At 43.7% G+C, this 20434-nt stretch overlaps 2 protein-coding genes across 6 annotated transcripts in view; one reads left to right on the plus strand and one right to left on the minus strand.

Moving 5' to 3' along the window:
• The window catches only part of ralgps2 (Ral GEF with PH domain and SH3 binding motif 2), a 57986-nt gene that overhangs the window by 32724 nt on the left and 4828 nt on the right, over positions 1-20434 (plus strand). For 4 of the 5 annotated variants that reach the window (XM_072389883.1, XM_072389886.1, XM_072389884.1 and 1 more), the window contains 7 exons: positions 17868-18005; positions 18233-18323; positions 18451-18518; positions 18605-18743; positions 18880-19031; positions 19117-19171; positions 19698-19775. In XM_072389883.1, the coding sequence (XP_072245984.1) occupies positions 17868-18005; positions 18233-18323; positions 18451-18518; positions 18605-18743; positions 18880-19031; positions 19117-19171; positions 19698-19775 (721 nt within the window). The remainder of the gene's footprint in view (positions 1-17867; positions 18006-18232; positions 18324-18450; positions 18519-18604; positions 18744-18879; positions 19032-19116; positions 19172-19697; positions 19776-20434) is intronic. The other variant, XM_072389887.1, reaches the window with a different exon arrangement.
• angptl1a (angiopoietin-like 1a) lies at positions 1404-15945 on the minus strand. The gene is made up of 6 exons (XM_072389888.1): positions 15636-15945; positions 6772-7019; positions 6061-6678; positions 3866-4059; positions 2687-2957; positions 1404-2578 (listed from the first exon to the last, which is right to left on the minus strand). Exons 2-6 carry the CDS (start codon positions 6959-6961, stop codon positions 2391-2393), a joined length of 1461 nt encoding a protein of 486 aa, XP_072245989.1. The 5' UTR covers positions 6962-7019; positions 15636-15945; the 3' UTR covers positions 1404-2390.

The following is a 20434-nucleotide window of genomic DNA, read 5'->3' on the forward strand; positions in this document are numbered from 1 at the left end:
TGAGAACAAAGAGCCCTTAGAAATATATGAATCCACAAAATGCACACTAAATGCTTCCTCAGCTCATTATTCTTTCACTTAGTTCACACCAGCCATGTGGGGAATGGGGAAAAACAGCAGCAGCCTCGGTGTCCAATGCTGTGGACACATACTGTTGTACACAAGTGTTTCGAAAGTGCTCACAACTGGCAGTCATATAGGTACATGATGAGAAAACAATGTTTTGATGTCTAAAATATGCGTTGAGTTGCACATGTGCAGCATAAGCCGTTTGCAGTTCTAAACAGCTGCAGATGTTAGAATGGAGCAAATGTGCTGTTACACGATTGAGTGAAAAATGCACAGGATATATGTGGTCCTTTCTGGGTAATAAGCCTTGTTAAAATTTGATAGTCCCTGTGTAGTCTTGTGTTATTTTGTTGTATTGCTGTAGTATGCGCTTTCTTTTGGCCTCTGTTGGTGCAGAAAGACTTTACAGATGGCCAGGAAGGAAACACAAGGGCTCTTGGTGTTTCTGCTGAGTCGTGGTTGCTATGGGACACGGACATCGGTGTGTGGAATAACCAATATACCGCAATGGAAAACTCCAGAATAATGATGTTGTATGTCTCAGATCAAAAATGCCTGCCAACTCGGGGGTTAATTTCCCCATTGGTTCGTATAACTCACACTTCTTTGTGTGAGCAGCCAGTGCAGCCCATCCTGGTCAGACGGGCCCAGACTGTGGGACTGCAGCAGTGTACAGTATTTTAGATCTCCCACAGCAAGCCTATCTGTCAGTTTAGTTGGCTTACTGTTCGTACGAACATGTGTGCGTTGACTGGAACTGTGTTCTCACAGTGTCAGACATCTATCTGTTCTGACTTACAAGTCTTGGCGGGGGGGTGGGAGGTGGGACTGTCTGGAGGGGAATCATCATTTCAAAATATGCCTATTCTTCGAGAGATGCTCTGTGTTGTTTTTTTTTTGTGAAAGGAATGTTCTCTTAAGTCCCTTCCAGCTGTCTATTGCTTTTTATCAATGTGTCTCTCTGCTTTCACTTGAGTCTAAATTCTTCCTGAGTAGCATCAGTTAATGTCCTCCCACATCTGTCTGCCCGTGACTTCATCCGTTTTGCCTGTGCAAAGCTGTCGCTTTCCCATTTATATATTTCTTCCACGCATCTCCTTCACCTTGGGCCTTCATCCTTTCAAACTAGAATGATGTGATTTACCCTGTGATGTACCCTTTCACAGCTAATGTTTATTCTGCCCTGACCTCTGTTTCAGTGCAACTTCTGAAACCGCACGAAAAAGACGGCGCTCGTTTTTCGAGGATGATTCATCCAAGCTACAGACAAAAGGCTTTGCTGAGCTTTTCACAGTAATATTTCAGGTGTTCTAACGGTGAAAACTGAAAGACAATTTAATGTTCATAAAAGAATTTATTATTTTTTTTACTGTATGGCTGGCAGTGCACGTCACATGATCTTCATCAACACGTCAACTAGAGACTCTGGATTCACCCGGTTATGTGTATGTGTGTGCTTCCATTCAAGTGTTTCTAATGTATTCCTACATGGGATTAAAAACATTTTATTGCTACAGGAATATTTATAAGATGGCAATGATTGACTACACATACTATAAATACACTGATAAATAACAAAGAACGGCAGAGAGACAACACTGTCAACATTTGGCCTGAGTCAAATCGCACCTCTTAAATTAACTCTCACAAAAAAAAAAAGAAAAGAAAAGCCAACGATATTTACATAACAAATACAGCTGAAATCCACTCTCTTTGGGGTGGGGGTTTTGTAAGAAAACCCAGAAGTCCAGAAAATCCTTGGAAACAAATAGACAGTAGATTTGTCCAGGCCTGTCCTTTTTCATTTGATTTTCAGGTATTCTCACAACATAACTTTAGATGCATTGATTAAGAGTTACACATGCCTGTATGTCCGTTGACCCCTGCAGTAGGAAGTACTACTTGCAGTAAGTAAGCATTAGCTGCTCAAAAGAAATCCAATGTTTTTTGGTAAATGACTACTTCCTTTTATTACATACTGAGCTTCAAGAAAACAGGGTGGAACGAGACACATGGGAGTAATACCGAAAGGCCTTAGGGATCTTGATGGGCCATTACTGTCCAATCTGATAGATGGAGGAGAGAAATTACTTAGAGAGAGCAGTGGGATCAGACTTCATTTCAGCCGCTATCCAGACTGCTGAAGTCATTATCGTCTGGCTATAGACACATGTCCATGTCTCTTCCTCAGCTGTCTTTTACAAGGCTCTGTGGTACTATGGCAGAGATTCCTGATTCTGCCTTTACAACATTCAATAATAGGTAGAGGAAGATCAAGTTGGGGATAGAGGTGTAGTTGAAGGGAACCACAGTTCAAGGTTTCAGTCGATTGGTCGGATCATGAGGCGAACAGATTTCAGAGAGTAGAAGCCTCCTCCGTAGTCCGCCCAGAAGATGCCATCCTGGAATTTGCTGCGGTACACTCCCCCGCTGTACCACACGCCATTCAGATTGGTCTGACCACAAGCATTGTACCACCAGCCTCCCTTATGGAAGTGGGCGCAGTTGCCTAATGAAAAGAACAACGCAGTGCCAGAAGATACGATCAGAACAATCCGCCACCAAATAACAAAAGCAGGAAGCATTTGAAATGTATTTAACTATCACGTTTTCCTACCAGAGAAGGCATCTCTGTCACGATCAAGCGTGGTGAACTGTTTCCCGTTGTTGCTGCTGAAGGAGTCCCCAGCGTTGCCCTGGTAGGTGCCCAGCCTCAGGCGATAACCCTCGCTCTCTGGCTCCAGGTGGAAGCTGCTGTACTCGGCGTACACCTTCTTCCCTGCCCAGTCTTCCAGCTCTATCATCAGCTTATAGTTGCCCTGTTTCGCCAGGTTGAAGATATTGTCCAGCCCAAGCCAGTGTTCACCATCTATGTTGCCAAATCCTTTCTGTAGGGGACAAGCACCACAGTGTGGTCTTTTTATGTTTTTTAGGTGCGGTTTATGTTTAAATATCACTTTTTTTTGTGTGTGTGGTGTTAATCTCAACTTGTGGGGCAGATTCTGTGACTCAGCTCACTGTAGAATAAGCAGATCTTTTTATGATGTATGCAATGAGGGCAAACCATGTCCAAAAAACACAAACAGTAGACCAGAGTGATCTGAATAAAATTCTATCGCTGAGTGATGAGTTTATATTGGCCTTATCCTTCCAATTAAGTGCCATGAGATCCAGTCTGTTTCCCATTGAGACAATAATGTGGCAAACATGTTATCCAAGGCTTCTCACTCAACAAATGATTAGAATGGCAGAAGCGATGGCTATAGTTGGGTGGAGAGTCGAGAACAACTAGCACAGAGCTGCTTCAACACACTTCTCTGATCCAAAAAGATTCCAAAATCAAATTTATGGCTGAGGGGAAATTTCTGGCTTTGCCTTTCTTCATAAAGAGAAAGTCTTTTTTCTTTCTTTTTTTTGCTGGGTGCTAAAAAGCTCTTCTTTCGTCATTCCTCACAACTAGCTCATTTAGACACTGGATCCCATCTCAAGACAAGTTGACACAGGGCTGCATTTCCCTCTCAGCCCCCCGGGGGTTCTCTTATTGCATTTATTTGTATGTAGATCCCTGGATACAGTTCTTGGCTGCAGTCTCCGTGTGAGGAAATCCATCTCTAAGCTGTTTACACTATCGGACCAAGTTCTTGCTTAGTGAGCCCAAAATGAACCGCTGAGACTCGGTCATTTGAAAGAAAAAAAGGCAGAGGAGCCGTGAGAAAAGTTCACCTATTGATAGAATTGAAACTTTTGTTTAGTCTTGTTTTTACCTTCTTTATTATTCTTTTTAGAATGAACTTACCTTGTAATTCTCCCAGTTTCGAAAGAAGTTAACGGAGCCGTCTCTCCTGCTTTGCAACACTGTCCATCCCCCGTTGTCCAGGCCATGTTCACACCAAGCTTGAATCAGTTGATCGCTTTTGTCTGTCTTAAGTAGGTACATTCCACTGGCAGTGTGGCCCGCCTCTCCGACCTGGTAACAGTCTCTGAAGGGACCTGGGGTTGGAAAGGCGTTTGTAGAAAAAAGGCTGGTGAGAATAAGATGGTGAAAGAAAGATGTTGGATTCTTGTGTGAGATGTTAAAGTGTGTATCTACAGAAAGCCTCATTTTAGCTTCAGCTTTGTTTGTTGCTGGGTTTATGAAAGTCTGTTAGATTACAGATGAAAGGGAGACACCTGTGAGAGATAGTGTCTGCTGAACCAAATGCTTTGAGGAGATGTGTCGCCATAGCAACCTCTGTCCATCGACATGACTCACTTTATTCAGTCAGAGGATTGCTGGCAGCTGGAGACTGTCCTAGTATTTTGAAAATATTTGTTTTTCCCCGGCGCACGTAAATATTCATCCTGAAGACACGCATGCACGTATCTACGCACTGAAACGGCTATTTCCTCTGTGTGTGTGTGTGTGTGTGTGTGTGTGTGTGTGTGTCTCTCGTCTCCCCCCCGTATGAAATCTTCGTCAAGTTCTTCAGGTTGAAGTTAGAAATAAATCAAACATAACATAGTGGCTTAAGAAAAGTTCCCTCAGACCAAACTGTGGCCTGGCAATGTGTATTTCCAGTTTCACTGAACCTACATGGAAGGGAGCCTATTTAGGGGGCTGCGGTGGTTTGTCTTCTCACCGTCTGCTGAGGAGCGCGTCTGTCTATACTGACCTTCAGTCAAATGGAAAAATGAAAATTTGGATGTTAAATCCCACGCCATAAGCTCTTCCTTTCTTTTTCTTCTTTTTTTTGGTCCTCTTGGAAGAGTACCTGCCGTTTTACATCTCACAATCACTTCCCCATGTTTGTCCTTTTTTTCCCTCCCTCCCTCCTCAGAGGCTTGTAAAATATGCCCCCTTCACTTCTCATCAGTGGTGCCCAGCATCACTGGAAATGTGTTCTGAAGAATTAACATCAAAACTCTATGAAACACTGCTGGTTTAAACACTTCTCATTTCGCAATATATGCGCTTGTAGATTTATTATTTTGAGTGTGTCAGTGTGTGTTTTATAATGTCATGACTGTCAAGTTTGTTTTTCCAGTAATGCGAGATCTAACATTGATCCAGACAGGCCTGATTAGTGTAATCGGACTGGTTTATTTATTTATTTATTTTTCCTAAATTGAACATACTTGTATTAATTTCACCCTACTAAGTTACTCCCCCGTATTTAATCTCCCCTTTTGTCTGAGGGCTGTTATGAATGATTTAATTCGTTTCACCATCGGGTTGTATAACATCTGTCAACATTCTCCACCATACTCGTATCGCCAGTCAAAATAAAGAAGCCTGAACTAAGTTTTAGGAGCCTTTTCCAAGTAGCATTCTAACCTCGCAAATTAGTTTCATATTGGAGTTGATGTTTTTCAGATGTCAGAATGAGTCGGTCTCTGGGAGAGTAGCAGAAGCTTTAGAGGTGGGTGATGTGTATCTTAAAGGATTTTATCTGATTTGATTTAATTTTTGCAGAGGGTCTGTCACTTAATGAACTTAAGATGTACACTTTGATTGACCATCCCTTTCCTCTGTGTATCTTCTATAGACAGTGTAAACCTGAGTAAAGCCTTGCAAAAGGTATTTTTCCCCCAATTCTCTGTGGTATTTTTCTGTGCTGTTCAAAGAGACCTAATCCACATCCCACTAATTTAGTACATGTGCTCAATACAAAGCAGCCAATTCAAGCAGCCAAGTGGGAACATAGGAATGTATGATTTCACTGCCTCTGTAGTGCACCAAGGAAGAGCCAGTTGTACCTCAGCAGGGCCAAGTGATGTGAGGAAATGCGTGTTAATTGCAGTCCTTAGCAAACTGTATACAAGCCAGTTTTTTTTGTACAATTTAAATGGTGCAATTACAGGAGTATGAGTGTTTTTCTTTGACCCCCCCCCCCCCCAACCACACACACACACACACACACACTCATCTTCTGTCTCCTAAATTTCATTATGTCTCTGGTTGTTTTAAAGTGTTCCTTTATGATCCCCTGCCACATTGGAATTAGCACATACCAGAAGCAATTGTTCCCTGTGGTGGTGGAGGATCAATCCCTAGGGGGCTTGCAGTAGGCGAATCTACGCGTGATCTTCGGGGTAATGCCCGGTTATTGTTGTATCTCGGAATCTCATTGGTGAAAGGGCTGTTAACTGGTATATTCTGCGGCACCACCTGCACCAGTGGAGGAACTGGGGGCAGCTCGCCGCGTCCCAGCGTCCTTAGACATTGCTCCTCCAGTGCAGCGATGAGTATGGACTGGTTGTTGACAACGCCAGCCATTGTGGCAAATCGGGCCTCCAGCTCCTTGTACCTCGAGGCCAGTCGCATCATCTCTGAGGTCACGTTCAGGACACGGTTCTCCAGCTGGGCCAGCTCCAGAGAATTGTCCCTTTTCCTGATGATCTCATGCAGCAGCTGCATGTAGAGCTGGGTCACCCTGGAGTTCATGTTCCTGCTCTCTTTCCGCAACAGCTTCATCTCATTCACCAGGTTACCATCCACATCTACCACCAGCTGCAGTGTCTCAATCTCACGCCGCTGTTTGTTGAGAACCTCCCGCACATCTGCAATGTCCATGCGGGTCACTCTGTCCTTGTCTGGCTCGGGGCCTGTGGTGCTGGCGCAGATTGGACCTGATGACAGATATGAATTATTTAGGGGATTAAGGAGCAGCTAATGTGGTGCAATGGAAAGCAAATAAGCCTTATGGTGTTAAAGACTTGTACCTGTGATTCTCTGTTCAGGTACAAGGAAGGTATAGGAACACTTTTTATCATCAGGCTCAAGAGCAGCTCTTTTATTCCTCTGGAGGGAAAGTTCTTTTGTACTCCGAGCTTCTCTGGAGCTCCTGCAGTAACTTTCCTTCCAGAGGGAGAGGCAGAGAAGGGTGCACAGGCTCCACATCAGCCCCCGCATCGCTGCTGGCTGGCTGGCTGGATTGATGGACAGCTACTGGGGCTCCCTCCAAGCCACCCTGAAAAAACACAAGACTTTAACGGTTAGGGAAACACTGACTAACAAAAGGAGTTTATTTCATGCTTTTCCAGAACAGACGTTCATAGGATCTTAAAAATAAGCGATTTTTATTTATTTATAAATTATTATTATTATTTTTAAACATTCACAATCAGCAATTGCTCAGCAAAGGCAGCAGTAGCCCAGTTGTCACATGGTGTTCTGTATGATTTTCAAACAGAGAACCTTTTCTGTCCGGCCAAATGGACGAGGTCTGCTTTCTATCTTAAATGAATTCCCTGCTGACAGACACGCCACTTTTCTGAAGTTCTGTGAGTTTCCCCCCTTATTCAAGGATGCTCTCTCTGGTTTACCTTCAGGATAGTCTGTACCCTTACGTTATTTCTCTCTCTCGGTTTGTGATTCTTAGAATGAAACTTTTATCCTCTTTTTGCTGGTACTATGCAACTTTACAGTCATTTATGCCTGCAGCAGCAAATCTTTAAAAACATGTTTACTGCAGGAATTCTAGTCACAGTTCTGGTTTTTGGGTTATAGCATAGCTGTTGCCCCTTGGATAGCTGTTATTTTTCCAAGTTGGTCCATAAATAAAACTTGAAAGAAGAGAAGAAAACATGGTTGCCTTGGCCACATACAAGTGGAAAAAACGAGGAGAGGTTTTCCAGAATTCTTTTTTTCTTTCAGTTAGGTACATTGCTGTCTGATGTCGATTAGTTTTGGCCATGTTTTCTCTAAAGGTGGAAACAGCTGACCAGTCCATGTAAGTTAAATGTTGGCCAAGTCAGAACTAGTTTGTAAAATGTCGTTTCTCCTCTTCTAATACTCATGAATGTTTTTTTTCTCTTGTAAAGACAAATTTTTGCCAAATTCAACGTTTCATGCTTAAATTTCTATGAATGTTTCACAAAAACACCTTGATAAAACCCACCTGATTATAGCTATAAATTGGAGGTGAATGGGAATCTGTCTCTTGACTGTAACTTTGAAATAACAAGTCTGCTTTACAGTAAAAGGGTGAGAATCTTCAGCACTGCTGGTTGTTTTCAGGCAGTTAGACACTGATGCTATCGGCTTCTTGTCTTTTCTTTATTGTTGACTCAAAGCTCATCAGCATGCAAAATACAGTACTAGCGAGGTCTTTTTTTATTTACTGTGTTATTGCTTAAACATTGCCTAAATAACTCACTGCTTTGGGATTATTTTCTACAATCAGATTAAAAACGTCTGGCCTTTTTGTCACAGTACCGATGCTTGTACAGCGCTACCCCATCCATGCTGTAACCCCACTATGTAAAACACACTGACCCTGAATTCCAGCGCTGCTTCCTGTGAGACAGGTTAAAGCACCAACAGGGGTGTTAGGTAGGAGGTAGTATTTGTGTTTCACTTGAAAGATTTTACAAACGCACACGTGCAGGCAGTCGCAGCAGGGATGCGAGATGAAGGTTTAAAAAAAAAAAAAACTGCTTGCACTACTGTTTTTTTGTGTGTGGGGGGGTTACCACCCTAATCCACTCCATCACTCTTCGCAGTCAGTTTTCACTCAGTGCCACATCATTAAGTCGTACCTCCACCCTCAAACTCAGGCCCCGTGTGTCTCTCGTATGACGCCATTGTGGTTCTTCTGGAATTTTGGCAGTTATGTCACTTGGAACAATGTTGAGAGGGGACAGGATTACAGCAAGCACTCCAGTTTTTGTGCTTGAAGGTTTGCGTACGTGCATGCGCTGTTAATGGTATGTGTAAGCTTGTGCATCCATCTGTATGATTGAATGCTGTGTGTGCATGACTACCCAGAGACGTTATTCATTTTCCTGGTTGGGTGTTTTTCCAGTAGACTGTGTGTCTGACAGCGTAACCAGGTACTGTATCCTTGCTGACCTCAGTGAGAGCTGCTAACGACTTTAACAGCAGCTTCAGCAATATCAGTTCTCCAGTGTGTCCTCGTTTCTAAACTCCAACACCTTCAAAGATGTGTCCATATTCATACATTTTAGGGGGGCACGAATGGGTCAGTCACAGTTGAAGCTCATCCATCAGCTGATAATGGCACTTCGTTCCCCCATCCATTATTTTTCTCCCCCTTCTTGTGTTATTTTTTCTTCTTTCTTTCTCCATTCCTGTCCCCTTAAGTTTGATTTCCTCCTGGGTGGTTGCCCTGAGGAAAAGAGGCCAAGCCTCTTCCACTGAAGCACAACATATCAAAGACATTCCAGGAAACACTAAGAGGTCACTGTGTGTGTCATGAAGGTACAAAGTTTACAGTGTTTCCTCAGAACCTGCAGGGACGACTTTTTCTTTTTTACCTAAAGAAAAAAAATCCAAACTAAACACTGTTAAAGTGCTTGAGGACTATTTGTCACGGCTATTTGAGAGCTATTTGGCAGAAAACATATAAAGCACTCACCTGTCGAGAGAGGAGCTTTGTGTGGCAATGGGCCTTTCCTATAAGTTATTTTGCTTTTTGACTTTGAATTGAAACTCACAAGCGAGGTGTGAATATAAAATTAAAGAGGCCGTTTTAATTTCACCAAACACATGTTCAGTAGCTATTCTTGACAGACTGTGCTGCATTAGTCGAAGCTCCGGGGGAATTACAGTGAGCAGTAGTGCACATCTGGAGCTTTTTAGATTTAGCAACAAGAGCAGCGAGATATAAAAGCCTGCGCATACCTGAGACAACACTACATGGGTGTTTCTCAACAGACCGCACTTAATCCTGACATGCCAGCTCGCTCCGTGAATGTGTTTTTATCTTGCACTGAAAATACTGCGCAGTTCCTCTTTGTATGTAGTGCACGTGGGCCTTTATACGACAAGGTCAGTGCACCAAAAGCACATTTCGATGGATGGATTTATGTCCACTTACTGAACATGAGTTTGCTTTCAGCTCTCATGCACAGGTGCTGAATGTTAAGGCAGAAACAAACTCAGAAGATTCAAAAGGACGGCACAGACAGTGGTTGATCAAAGATGGAGGAGCCCAGCACTGTTAGAAAGTGGGTCATGGCCCTTTTCCCCTTTCTGGCCAGGCATCATGAAAATAACTTGAGGCAGATCCTGTCAAAGATTGAAAAGAAAAAAGAACAACTCCCATTTGCTCTCTCCTCTCTGGCTGCAGCCTTCCATCTAATGTGTCTTTAATGTGTAAACCACCTCCTCTTTCCTTTCCTTTCCTTTCCTTTCCCTTTCTTCCCTTTTTGAATACTTTTCTTCCTCTGTGCTTTCTCTGGTGTCACTCTTTTCATCTAAAGTGAAATAAAGGCATATGGAAGTCATACACTGTAAGCAGAACACTAAATGAGACCAATAATGATGATATGATTTGATAGATTTCTCATTGGCTCTGCTTTACAAACAGCTTATTTACTCCCATAATGTGCAACCAGTGAAATAATGTCTGGAAAAAGGGATTTGTAACAGTCAACTTATCCTGGCTTGTGTTTTGGCAACACTTCTGACCCTCTTGAGTCTTCCCCATTGCTCCGCCGGGTCCTCAATCCCCAATAATTCTTGATAATGTGGAGATGTGCTAGACAGTCTCTTTAATTGTCCTCACTCCCTTCTTTCTCATTGTTTGCCTCTGGCGGGGCTTTGGGTCACTTTCGTGTTAATGGCAGCTGTAGGAACAGGCTGAGGGCAGAGCCTACTCTCTCTGCTCTTTTTACCACACACACCTTTCCGGCAGAGAATACCTTTCAGTTGAGCGAGACAACCATTTAAGCCTATTAAAAATACAGCTCTCGCTGTCCTGTACGTTGTTATGCGGTTTGTGTTCACTCTGTTTTTGTGACTGACTTCGTGTTTGAGATGAACAACTCAGCAGATGCTTTATGGATACAACAAAAAATCATTCACCACTCAGTAGCGTGCCGACAGATGTCTGGGCTGCTTCACACAAACCGAAGCTTTCCTTCAAAGCTTTTACCTCCTCACAAAGTCCCCTAGACTTCAGGCCACTTGAAAATAGCAAGTGATGTCGAGCTAAATAACTACATTAGATTGGTTTTGGCTCGCTTTATCGATGGCGGCCACACACTCGCCGTTGAGGGGAAACTGGTTTTCATCCCCGTTGGATGTGTGTGTTGCAGATGATGGTGTGCGTTAATCCTAATTAGCTTTGTGCCTCAGCAGAAGACTGAAATAATTATTTTCTGCATGTTGAAGAAGAGGACATAAGCAGAGAACTCATTTAGCAAAGCGGCAGCTTACGTTACTTCTAGACAGGAAAATTTAGCTTTGACTCATTGATTAAACGGCATAATGAATGTCAGTTGCTACTTCAGAGAGACGGCCACATGGCGCTCTTGCGGCCTCAGGTTACACTGTATGCATTGGCGAAAAGCCTCTTCAAACACATATCATTTTTAACTTAATGTACAAATGGTATAAACAGTGAGCATGGAAATCTGACTTGCTGCATGTGTCTGGTTAGAGCCACAGTTGTGACTCGTAGCTCATATTTATGTGGGGTTTCTGTGAAGAAGCGAATAACACAGTGAAGAAAGTAGACATGTGGGTAACATTTAGGCATCATCCCTCTAAAAGACCAACAAACAAACCCATTACATAACCCCCTTTGAGGATGTTCCAGGTTAATCAACAAGCAGAAATACCAGGTCCATCAGTCCATCCACTGTTACATCAGTGCACTCAGATAGCAATGCAAGACTGGGCATCCTAAGCATGTACCGGGAGAGTCCAAAAGAAAATGACCGAATCTGTATTTGTGTAGGTTTTAGAGCTCAAGTTGCCTACTGTCGTTTTTTTTTTTTTTTTGCCAACTATGATGTGTCAGTTCTCAGCCTGATGGATTGCAGTTCACCAAAAGGGGAACAATAGACTTGGATAAAATTTATTAGGCTTTTTTTATAGTTAACGTATTTCCCGGCTTTAAAATCCCCTGCTTCCACTCCCGCATCTGGTCCTCAGACTTTCCCACAGCAAGTCCAAAATGCTCCAAAACACGCAAGCCATCATCACAAGGACAGAAAAAGTCAAACTAAAATAGGATTGAGCAAAGGACAGCAGTGGGAGTAGAAGCGGTGACAATAAACAGCAGCTTTGCTTTACATGACAACATGGAGCTCAGCCAGCTCTGCTGTAAGTGCACAGCCCGGGACTGACTTCCCTCCAGCCTGAAATCCATGCACGGTGTCACCAGCCACGATTTCTGTCATGGAGCGAAGTTAGCTTCTTTATGATTCTGATATGATTGTTTTTGCACTTGCTGAAACAATCGGTTACTGATCCATAAAGTGGAACTAACGGCTAAGAAAGCCCTCTGTAAGGATTTCAGAGTGGGGTAGGGAGGCAATCCGAGCCAAGTAATCGCTGAGGAGGAGAACACAGCATGAGTGAGGAATGCACCAAAGCGACCGACATTATGAAACGATTAATGAAAACAAAACAGCACACACACACACTGAGGAGCACTAACGACGAGGAAAAACTCATAAAAGCTTCATCAACAAAACCAAAAACAACCTTCCAGAGATCAAACACTGCCACTAATTCCAATACGAGTGCTACAGTATTAATGGGGCTGTTATATATCTCTTTGTTCGGGGATGCAGTGTAGAAAGAACTGTCGGATAATGTTAGCTGCACTTGTTACATCAAGCATCTAGAAGTTGTATTAGGATTATTATACTTTCAGTTTACAGCGATGTGGCCCTGTGGTTGGAATATAACCAGTCTTTCCACCTCCTGCTTTCAAGGTATTGAGTTGTCTACGTTCATGATGCCGTATTAGTGAGGAGTTAACCCCCCCGGAGGCCCCACGGGCCCCCATCTGTTTTGCTTCTTCTGTAAAGAAAGTCTAAACATGTGGGCTGATGTTGGGGTCAGAGGTCTATATGTGGGATTAGGCTGCAGCCCCACCCTTCCTCTACCTCACCCACCCACTCATTCGTTTCACAAGCCTTGCAATCAATTGGTCTTTGTGGGAAGTGAGCTCCTTCTCTCTCTTTGTGCCCAGCGCAGACATTAATACACAAACATTCTGTTTTGTAGGTACGTTTGTGGCACTCAGGGAGACAGAGTTCATATGAAGACATCCCTTTGTCTTAATTTGTCAAGATAAGGACTCAACTCTCCAACACCCTCCTCCATCACGCTGTGACACACTCTTACCTCCCCCATTGCAAAACAAACCCACAGGCTGTCCCTCGCCACTTAAACGCTCCATGTCTGCACATTTCCATTTAATAATTTTAAATCCCCCACAGTGTGCATCATTAACGGCTTTATACCCCAGTAACGTGTAACCCAGGGTTGGTGCTTGGCTGACAGGTGGCTCGTTTCTTCAGATGAACTGGTAAAAGGACACTTGGCTTTGAACGAATGTTTCACGCTGCAGAAAAGAGCTGGAGGAGAGTCAGGAGAGAGAGGAGAGCCAGGGTGAGGGAGCCTTAAAAAGTTACAGCATTTTCTTTGGCTGCATGTTGGAAAACTTTGTGATTTAGGAGATGGCTTGCAACCCCCTCATGCATACTCTTTGTTGGTATTTATTTCTCCTCTGAGTCACAGCTCACCTTAAGCTCATACGATGAGCCACACATGCTTTCTATTAGCTGCATTAACACGGAAGGACACATAAATTTGCTCAAAGAGCATTACTCTCTTGTGCCCAATGGCTCTACTTAGGTACATGCTTCTACTTCTCTTGTCTGTTTACCCCGACCTCCCGACAGACCTCTTGCTCCCTGTTGTGACCTGCCTGTTCAGCTGTGTCCAAGAGCTCATTAAAGGCATTCCAAATGACAGCGTACATACACTTCTCCCTCAACGTCTGTCGCATCCGATAGTATAATAGTTTTTCTCTTTTGTGGACCTTTTTTCAAAGGTTTTTGAGGTTGTACCGTGTCCAGCTTGTTATTTTGTGGCTGGATTTAAGCACATGTGGTCAGCGTTGCAGGGGCAGTGGCTTTGAATAAGTCCATGGCTGCACCTAACATGTGTTATCTCTGTCCACTTCTTCCACTTTTTTTTTCCAGATAAGATCAGCGGAGTTGTCCGTTGCACGTCTGTCTGCGGGATCGCCTTCTGTTGAATTGTGAGGTGTGACTAGATGTGTCTGTTGCCCAAAGGTTGCATTTGTTCGGTGCCAGCTGTGTAAGCTCTCAATCACCTGCTGCGTTTAAGACGTAGTTTGTGAGAGGATGACTTGGGGGAGGGAAGCTCTAACAGCCCGACTGTGCACCAACTGATGGCCATTTATTTGATTGTCCAGAGAGTTTTAAAACTTTAAAAAGAAGAGATATTAAACACGGGGTGGATCTTAAGAAAAGGCTAACTTTGTGTATGGATTGTTAGTAAAAAGATCCTCTCCTTTGCACATGAGATTGAGATGGACCTGAAGGCCAAGCGCCGGCGCTCCAGCACAGAATGTTCTGGACATTTCTCAGACAGCTGCCTCTGCTTCCTCTTTATCCTTTTAGCTTTTTCTCTTCTTTTCCAACTTGAGTTATTAGAGGTATTGATTTTACGATTTATTACTCTGACAGAGGAAAAAAGAAGAAAATGCTGTTTACAATAGCCTTGTAGTTCAGACTCGTACTCTTCTGTGTGTCTGTCATGGTCACTGACAGCATTCACAGATGTGGCTTGGTCACGAACAGAATGTTTTCCACAGATCCCACCAACACACCAGGACGTAAGTGAAAACATTCAAAGACATTTGTGAGCTGTTGATACGGATACGCACCAGACTGATGTTATTAGAGATAAAAGCTTTTGCTATCGTGGCAAAGTTGTGACTGAAGTTTCTCATGCTTGAGGGGTGTAATTGATATAGGCTGTGGTTGGTGTTGGCTTACGGATGTAGTGTAATTTTTTGCCCCTAACACCTCTCAGTGAAGGGGACTTGCACATTCACAGAAACCGTGTACTCACTCTCATTCTCTGTGCATCTGAGTGTATTCTCTCTATGTATCACGAGCAGGAGGACATGTCGAGAGGCATGTCACCACCTCGTCATGTGCAATCTTAAAGATCTAACCCTTCACTAGGTGAACCCGGCTCTTCCCCTGCACCCATGTTAGAGGCCAGGCTCTGTATTAAGGAACCAAAAGCAGAGAAAAAATAAACAATCCTGGCTCCAGAACTCAAATCTCTCAATCTGATCAGATAATTTTCCCTCAAGTGTGTTGCTGGAATGCCCCATTTTTCTTTCCTTCTAGCTTTCTGTTTCTCTTTTGGTCGGGCGTAATGTTTGTTTCAGGGAACGGTTAAGACTTGTAATGTTTCTCCATCAAGTGTTTGTGCCAGAATTAACATATTACAGTAATCAGTTCTACTCCAGCACTCTGGCAATTCCCAAATCACCAATCTGTGTACCTTCACCCCTCATTGATCTCTCATACTGTTCCATTTGTAAACATAATGCACTTCTTAGCATGCTGCACACAGAATATCCCCAGTCGGTCTGAAGAGGAAAGCCAGAGAAGCGTTGCTAAATGTTTCTATCTGCAGCCGCAACCTCCAGTCACGAAACATCCTAACCTCTCAGCCAGAGCTCTCACAGCTGCCCATTAACGCGAGCACAACCTTTCTGACACATTCCAAAAAAAATAAATAAATTTAAAACCGATCAAACTTGGCCAACGTTTACCTTTTTGTTACCAGTAGAGAGTTGTGTTGTTGTCCTGCAGTTATAGTTTCACGTGTGAATTGTATTGCGTCTTCACCGAGCTGCAGCACCCAGGACTCATCTCTCTGTCTCTCTTTGTCCCAATCCTCCAAGGTGCTCCCCTCCACTTACTTCTTCTGTCCAGAATGTAGCTGCAAAGCTCAAGGCTTAAGTCAAGGCCCCACTTCCCAGAGATGCACTTCTCTGTGTTAGCTGTCCTGGGGCTCAGGCTGGAGCATGGTTCAAAAGCCGGTCGCTTCAGCAGACTGAGCTCAACCACCGATGCCTTGAGTTTTTCACAAAGGATGAGGGAACCTAGAAGAGGGAGGGGGAGGAGGAAGCGTGAGGGGAGAAGGGGGATGTGTGTATTGGAGATTGCCTTTCTTTCTTTCTCTTTCTTACTTGATTTTTTTTTTTCTGGTGCTGGCCAGCCTACCTCTGATGTCACTCAGATGGAAAAAATACATAAAAAGAGAATAACAGAGCTGCCTCGTTTAACTTTCTGTTCCCAACAGTGGCCGTCTTATTTCTTGTTCTGAGGAAGTGGTTTGAGTGAAAGGAGACTAGAACTGTTGGAATTTAAGTGTTTTGCGGAGTTCAGAGCAAAGGCACAAGCTGCTTTGACCCCATTTGTTCTAAATCACAACTCCGTCTCCTCCTTTTTAGCTGTGTCCTTTAGTCATGGGAAGAGCTGATTGTAATGCCGTTGGGGTCTCTGGGCGCCTTCCTGTCGTGAACAGCTGGATGAAGAAGCAGGCAGATAAAACTGATTTGTGTTGCTATCAGAGCTAAACGCTCACTCAACGTTGAGTCTGAGCTTGTTCTCACTTTGCTTTTTTTCTCATCACCAGCGTCATCTACTTGTATCCGAGTTCCTGAGAAAAGAACAGTTATGAAATATTAAAGGATCCTTTTTAGATAATCAGCTCAGGGAAGCAAACGCAGGAGGATTTGATCTCTCTGCTTTGTGATTACATATCTGCTTCTCACTCTTATTTATCCTTAGATGTTTGTCACATGTAAGGACATATGACTATGTACCCACTTTTCTTTTTTCTTTTTTTTTCTTTTTTTGGAGCATGCAATCGTGCACGTGTTGGTGTTCCAGACCGTATGGATTTGTGCATGACCAACTGCTGTTATCCCTGACATGCTCACAGAGGAGCAGCTATAGCGGTTAAGCCTCCAGGATCCCCCTCTTCCTCCTCTTCTCCCCATCTCTCACGTCCAAGCTTTCAAATGCTTGTAAACCGCCTCCAGTGTCTTTTTTTTCCCTTCTTTGACTAATCAGATGTTGATGTGTGTACGATATCCTGAAGACAAGTCTTTTTTTCTGCAGTTTTGTCATTTTCATCTCTATATGTACATGGTTGTAAATACATTTATATGCACAGATCACTGTGTATTCCAGTACTTTCTAAGATGAGGGAGGGTTTTGGGTTTCTATGCTACTATGTGATAACTTTTCTTACATCTGCACTCAATCCCAACCCTGGCGTGAGAAAGAAACATTGAGCAAGACAAAGGGGAAAATGGAAGCAAAAGGACATCATTTATACACTTCAGAAATTTGTTAATCTCTCTTAAGAATGGTGGAAAGCTGCTCCTTGGTTTGCGTAATGTTAATATTTATTCAATGGGAAACTAAGAGTCTTAGCTCCGCTGTGAGTCTGCCAAAAAGAGGCAACTGGAGGGGGGAACTGGAGGCGGTGAGAGATGGCCTCGAGTTGGAGAGGCTGAGGAGAAGAGCTGTCATCCACAAGAGTCCTGCGTGGGCAGATCGGGGTGTGAAAAACGTCTATTTCGAACTGAGCCAAAACGTAACCTAAAGCGAAAGTCAGGCAGGGTTTTCTCCCCAGCTGTTTTGTGCCCATGTATTATCAAACAAGCATTCTACAGTTGCCAGCTGGTCTTAGACCAAAAAGCCCACAGCTGCTTGACACTTGCATCATGCATCTGTAGAGATCTGGCTCTGTTGTGCAGTCCAGCCTCGCTTGTGTCGACATGATTTCTGTCTAATGAGCTGAGCTCCATGTGTTCGGAAAACCCTCATATTACTCAGTGTTTGTTGCATGCACCTCAGGCAGATGGAAACTATTCTCATGTGGCTTGAGCCTTGGCCCTTAGTTTACTGAAGATTAAGTGCATCAGGGATAAGTTCTGTGCATTTCTCATTAATAAGTAAATTCTTATTCTGTCTCTGCTTTATTTCAGGCATGTACCTGTCTGATCTGACGTATATAGACTCAGCTTACCCGTCTACGGGCAGCATACTGGAGAACGAACAGAGATCCAACCTGATGAACAACATTCTCAGAATCATATCGGACTTGCAGAGATCTTGTACCTACGGTGAGGCTCAAACAGCCACACATTTGTCTGATAGCAAGGCTTTGTAGAGGTTAGAAAGACAGAAGTGGATCCATGTTTTATTATGTGAGGAAGTCGTCTGATTAATCTCATGTCACAGTTAGTCTACAAATCCTCAGTCCTTCCAGTGATCTGTCACATTTGGTGTAGTGTGGGGATCACGTTGTTTTCCTTTCTTCTGATATCTGTCTGTGGCTTCCCTCTCGCAGATATTCCCGTGCTGCCTCACATACAGAAGTATTTGAACTCGGTGAGGTATATCGAGGAGCTGCAGAAGTTTGTTGAAGATGAAAATTACAAGTAAGAAACAAATCCTGCAGAGTAGAATGTCTATATGAGTTTGCAGATAGTTGTTGTGTCAATGGTCTTGTTGCTTATAACGCATAAAGTGGATGTCGTCATGGTTACCAATACTTTTTTTTCATAGGTTGTCACAGAAGATTGAGCCAGGTACCAGCACACCCCGAGCCAACGCCTCCAAAGAGGATCTTGTTGGTGAGTTTGAGTGTCGGTCACCAGTGAGCTGATCTTCAGTTTTCCTGGTTCCTAAATGTGTGACTTGTTCCCAATCTTACTTACAGGCCAGGAAGCATCAGCATCCCCTCTCTGCAGCCGCAAGTGTTCAGTAGCAGGTGAGGGAACCAAAGTCCCGGCCACACCTCCGTCTCCCAGAAACCTGCTGCCCTACGGACACAGGAAGTGCCACAGCTTGGGCTACAAGTCAGTTGTTTTGTTTTGGTTTTTGTTTGGTTGAATCAGTTTGTTGGCAGTGTTTTCTACATGTTGACTCCAGTGTCCTGAATTAAAAAGGCTGTCGCTTCTGTGTTTCTGTCTGTTGTGTTCTGTGTGTTTCCAGTTTTATCCATAAGATGAATACGGTGGAGTTTAAAAGCGCTACTTTTCCCAATGCTGGTTCTCGCCATCTGTTGGACGACAGCGTATTGGAGAGCAACAGTCCCACCAGGGGACAAGCTGAGAGCTCAACGCTGTCCAGTGGCATTTCACTTGGTCAGTTTAAAGTCTGTATTCCTATAAGCATGTGCAGTTTGTATCTTCTTTGACATTCTCCTGATGATTTGTGTCTTGTGTACAGGGAGCAGTGAAGGCTCCGAGCTCAGTGAAGAGATGTCCTGGCCAGCTTTTGAAAGGTAACACATCCATGTCGGCAGTGCTTTCCCATCACATCCACATGCAAAAGCAGATCGTAAAACACTCCCATCTCTAATGTGATCATCTCATTTTTAAAGCTTATGCTAAACAGCCTGCCATTAAAAGTGACACACGCCATGCACAGCATTGCTTTAAGACTCGCAGACGAGGCCCTCATGCCTCATCCCTCATCCCTCCACCGTTGCTCTCTGCCTTCACCAAAGACATAAAGATACTTGTTTACTATGTGCTGGTCATTTAAATCCTTTAATCAATAGTGCCCCTGTGTAAATAAATGTATAGAGCCACGCTCACTAGATCTGAAATAAAACTCCTCAGCTCAAGGGTCAAACATCACCCTAACCTCTTTCTTTAAACTCTTAACTAAGTGACTGCTCCTCATCCAGCCCTAACCCATGTAAAGTAAACAGAAAAAAAGCAACAAAGAGCAGAAGCAGCCACATAGCTTAACAGTGTCCCATGCCCCCTATCCTGTGCTATCCTATCTTATCCTACTCTGAACAGGACTCGGTTCTATCATTCTCTGGGCCCTGTGACCCGTGTGGCCCGCATCCCCTACAGAGGAGTCCTGAGGCCCAGCAGGTACAACCAACCCGACCGGAACCAACTTGATCTGAACCAAACTCTCTCTTACCTTCACCTTTTGCCCTTCAGTCACTGCCAGGGGCCTGTGCGTGCTAATGCTTAGCGTGTAGTGCTGGGATGAGAAATAAAGTGCGTGTGTTGGTGAAATCACAACGCAGGTGAAGGGAAAGGGATTTATTTGGTGTTGAGAATTCGTGTCTTTTGCAACATACTATCATTCTGTAATTTAACTATTACATTCTTCAATTTCCTGCATGGCTGTCTCACACTCACACATACATTTTGGGAGTTAAAGTCAAGGTGTCTGACTCTCACAACATTAACAGAAAGGTTGATTAAGGCTGCAACCTGAGAGATGAGATCTGGTGCACGGTACCTGTGCTTCAGTTCTCATCTTTCCAGTCCCTGAAATAAGGATCATCTTAGACTTTTCCAACATATTTCACAGTTTGGAGCAAAAGAAGAATTTCCACAGGCACACTGCATTCCACATGTTGCTGGCTGCAAACTGTTAGATCCCCATTCCTAAAGTAGAGTAAAGCCAATTCGCGTGTTGCTTGCACATTAAGCTGCCCTCATGGTTATGGATGGTTTCTCTTATTCTCTCGCTCTATCAGGCTTCATTAGGCTTCTGCACAGAGCGTCCCGCTCTGCTC

This window comes from Leuresthes tenuis, unplaced genomic scaffold, assembly GCF_036924035.1.
Source record: "Leuresthes tenuis unplaced genomic scaffold, fLeuTen1.0.hap1 SCAF_7, whole genome shotgun sequence".
NCBI lineage: Eukaryota > Metazoa > Chordata > Actinopteri > Atheriniformes > Atherinopsidae > Leuresthes > Leuresthes tenuis.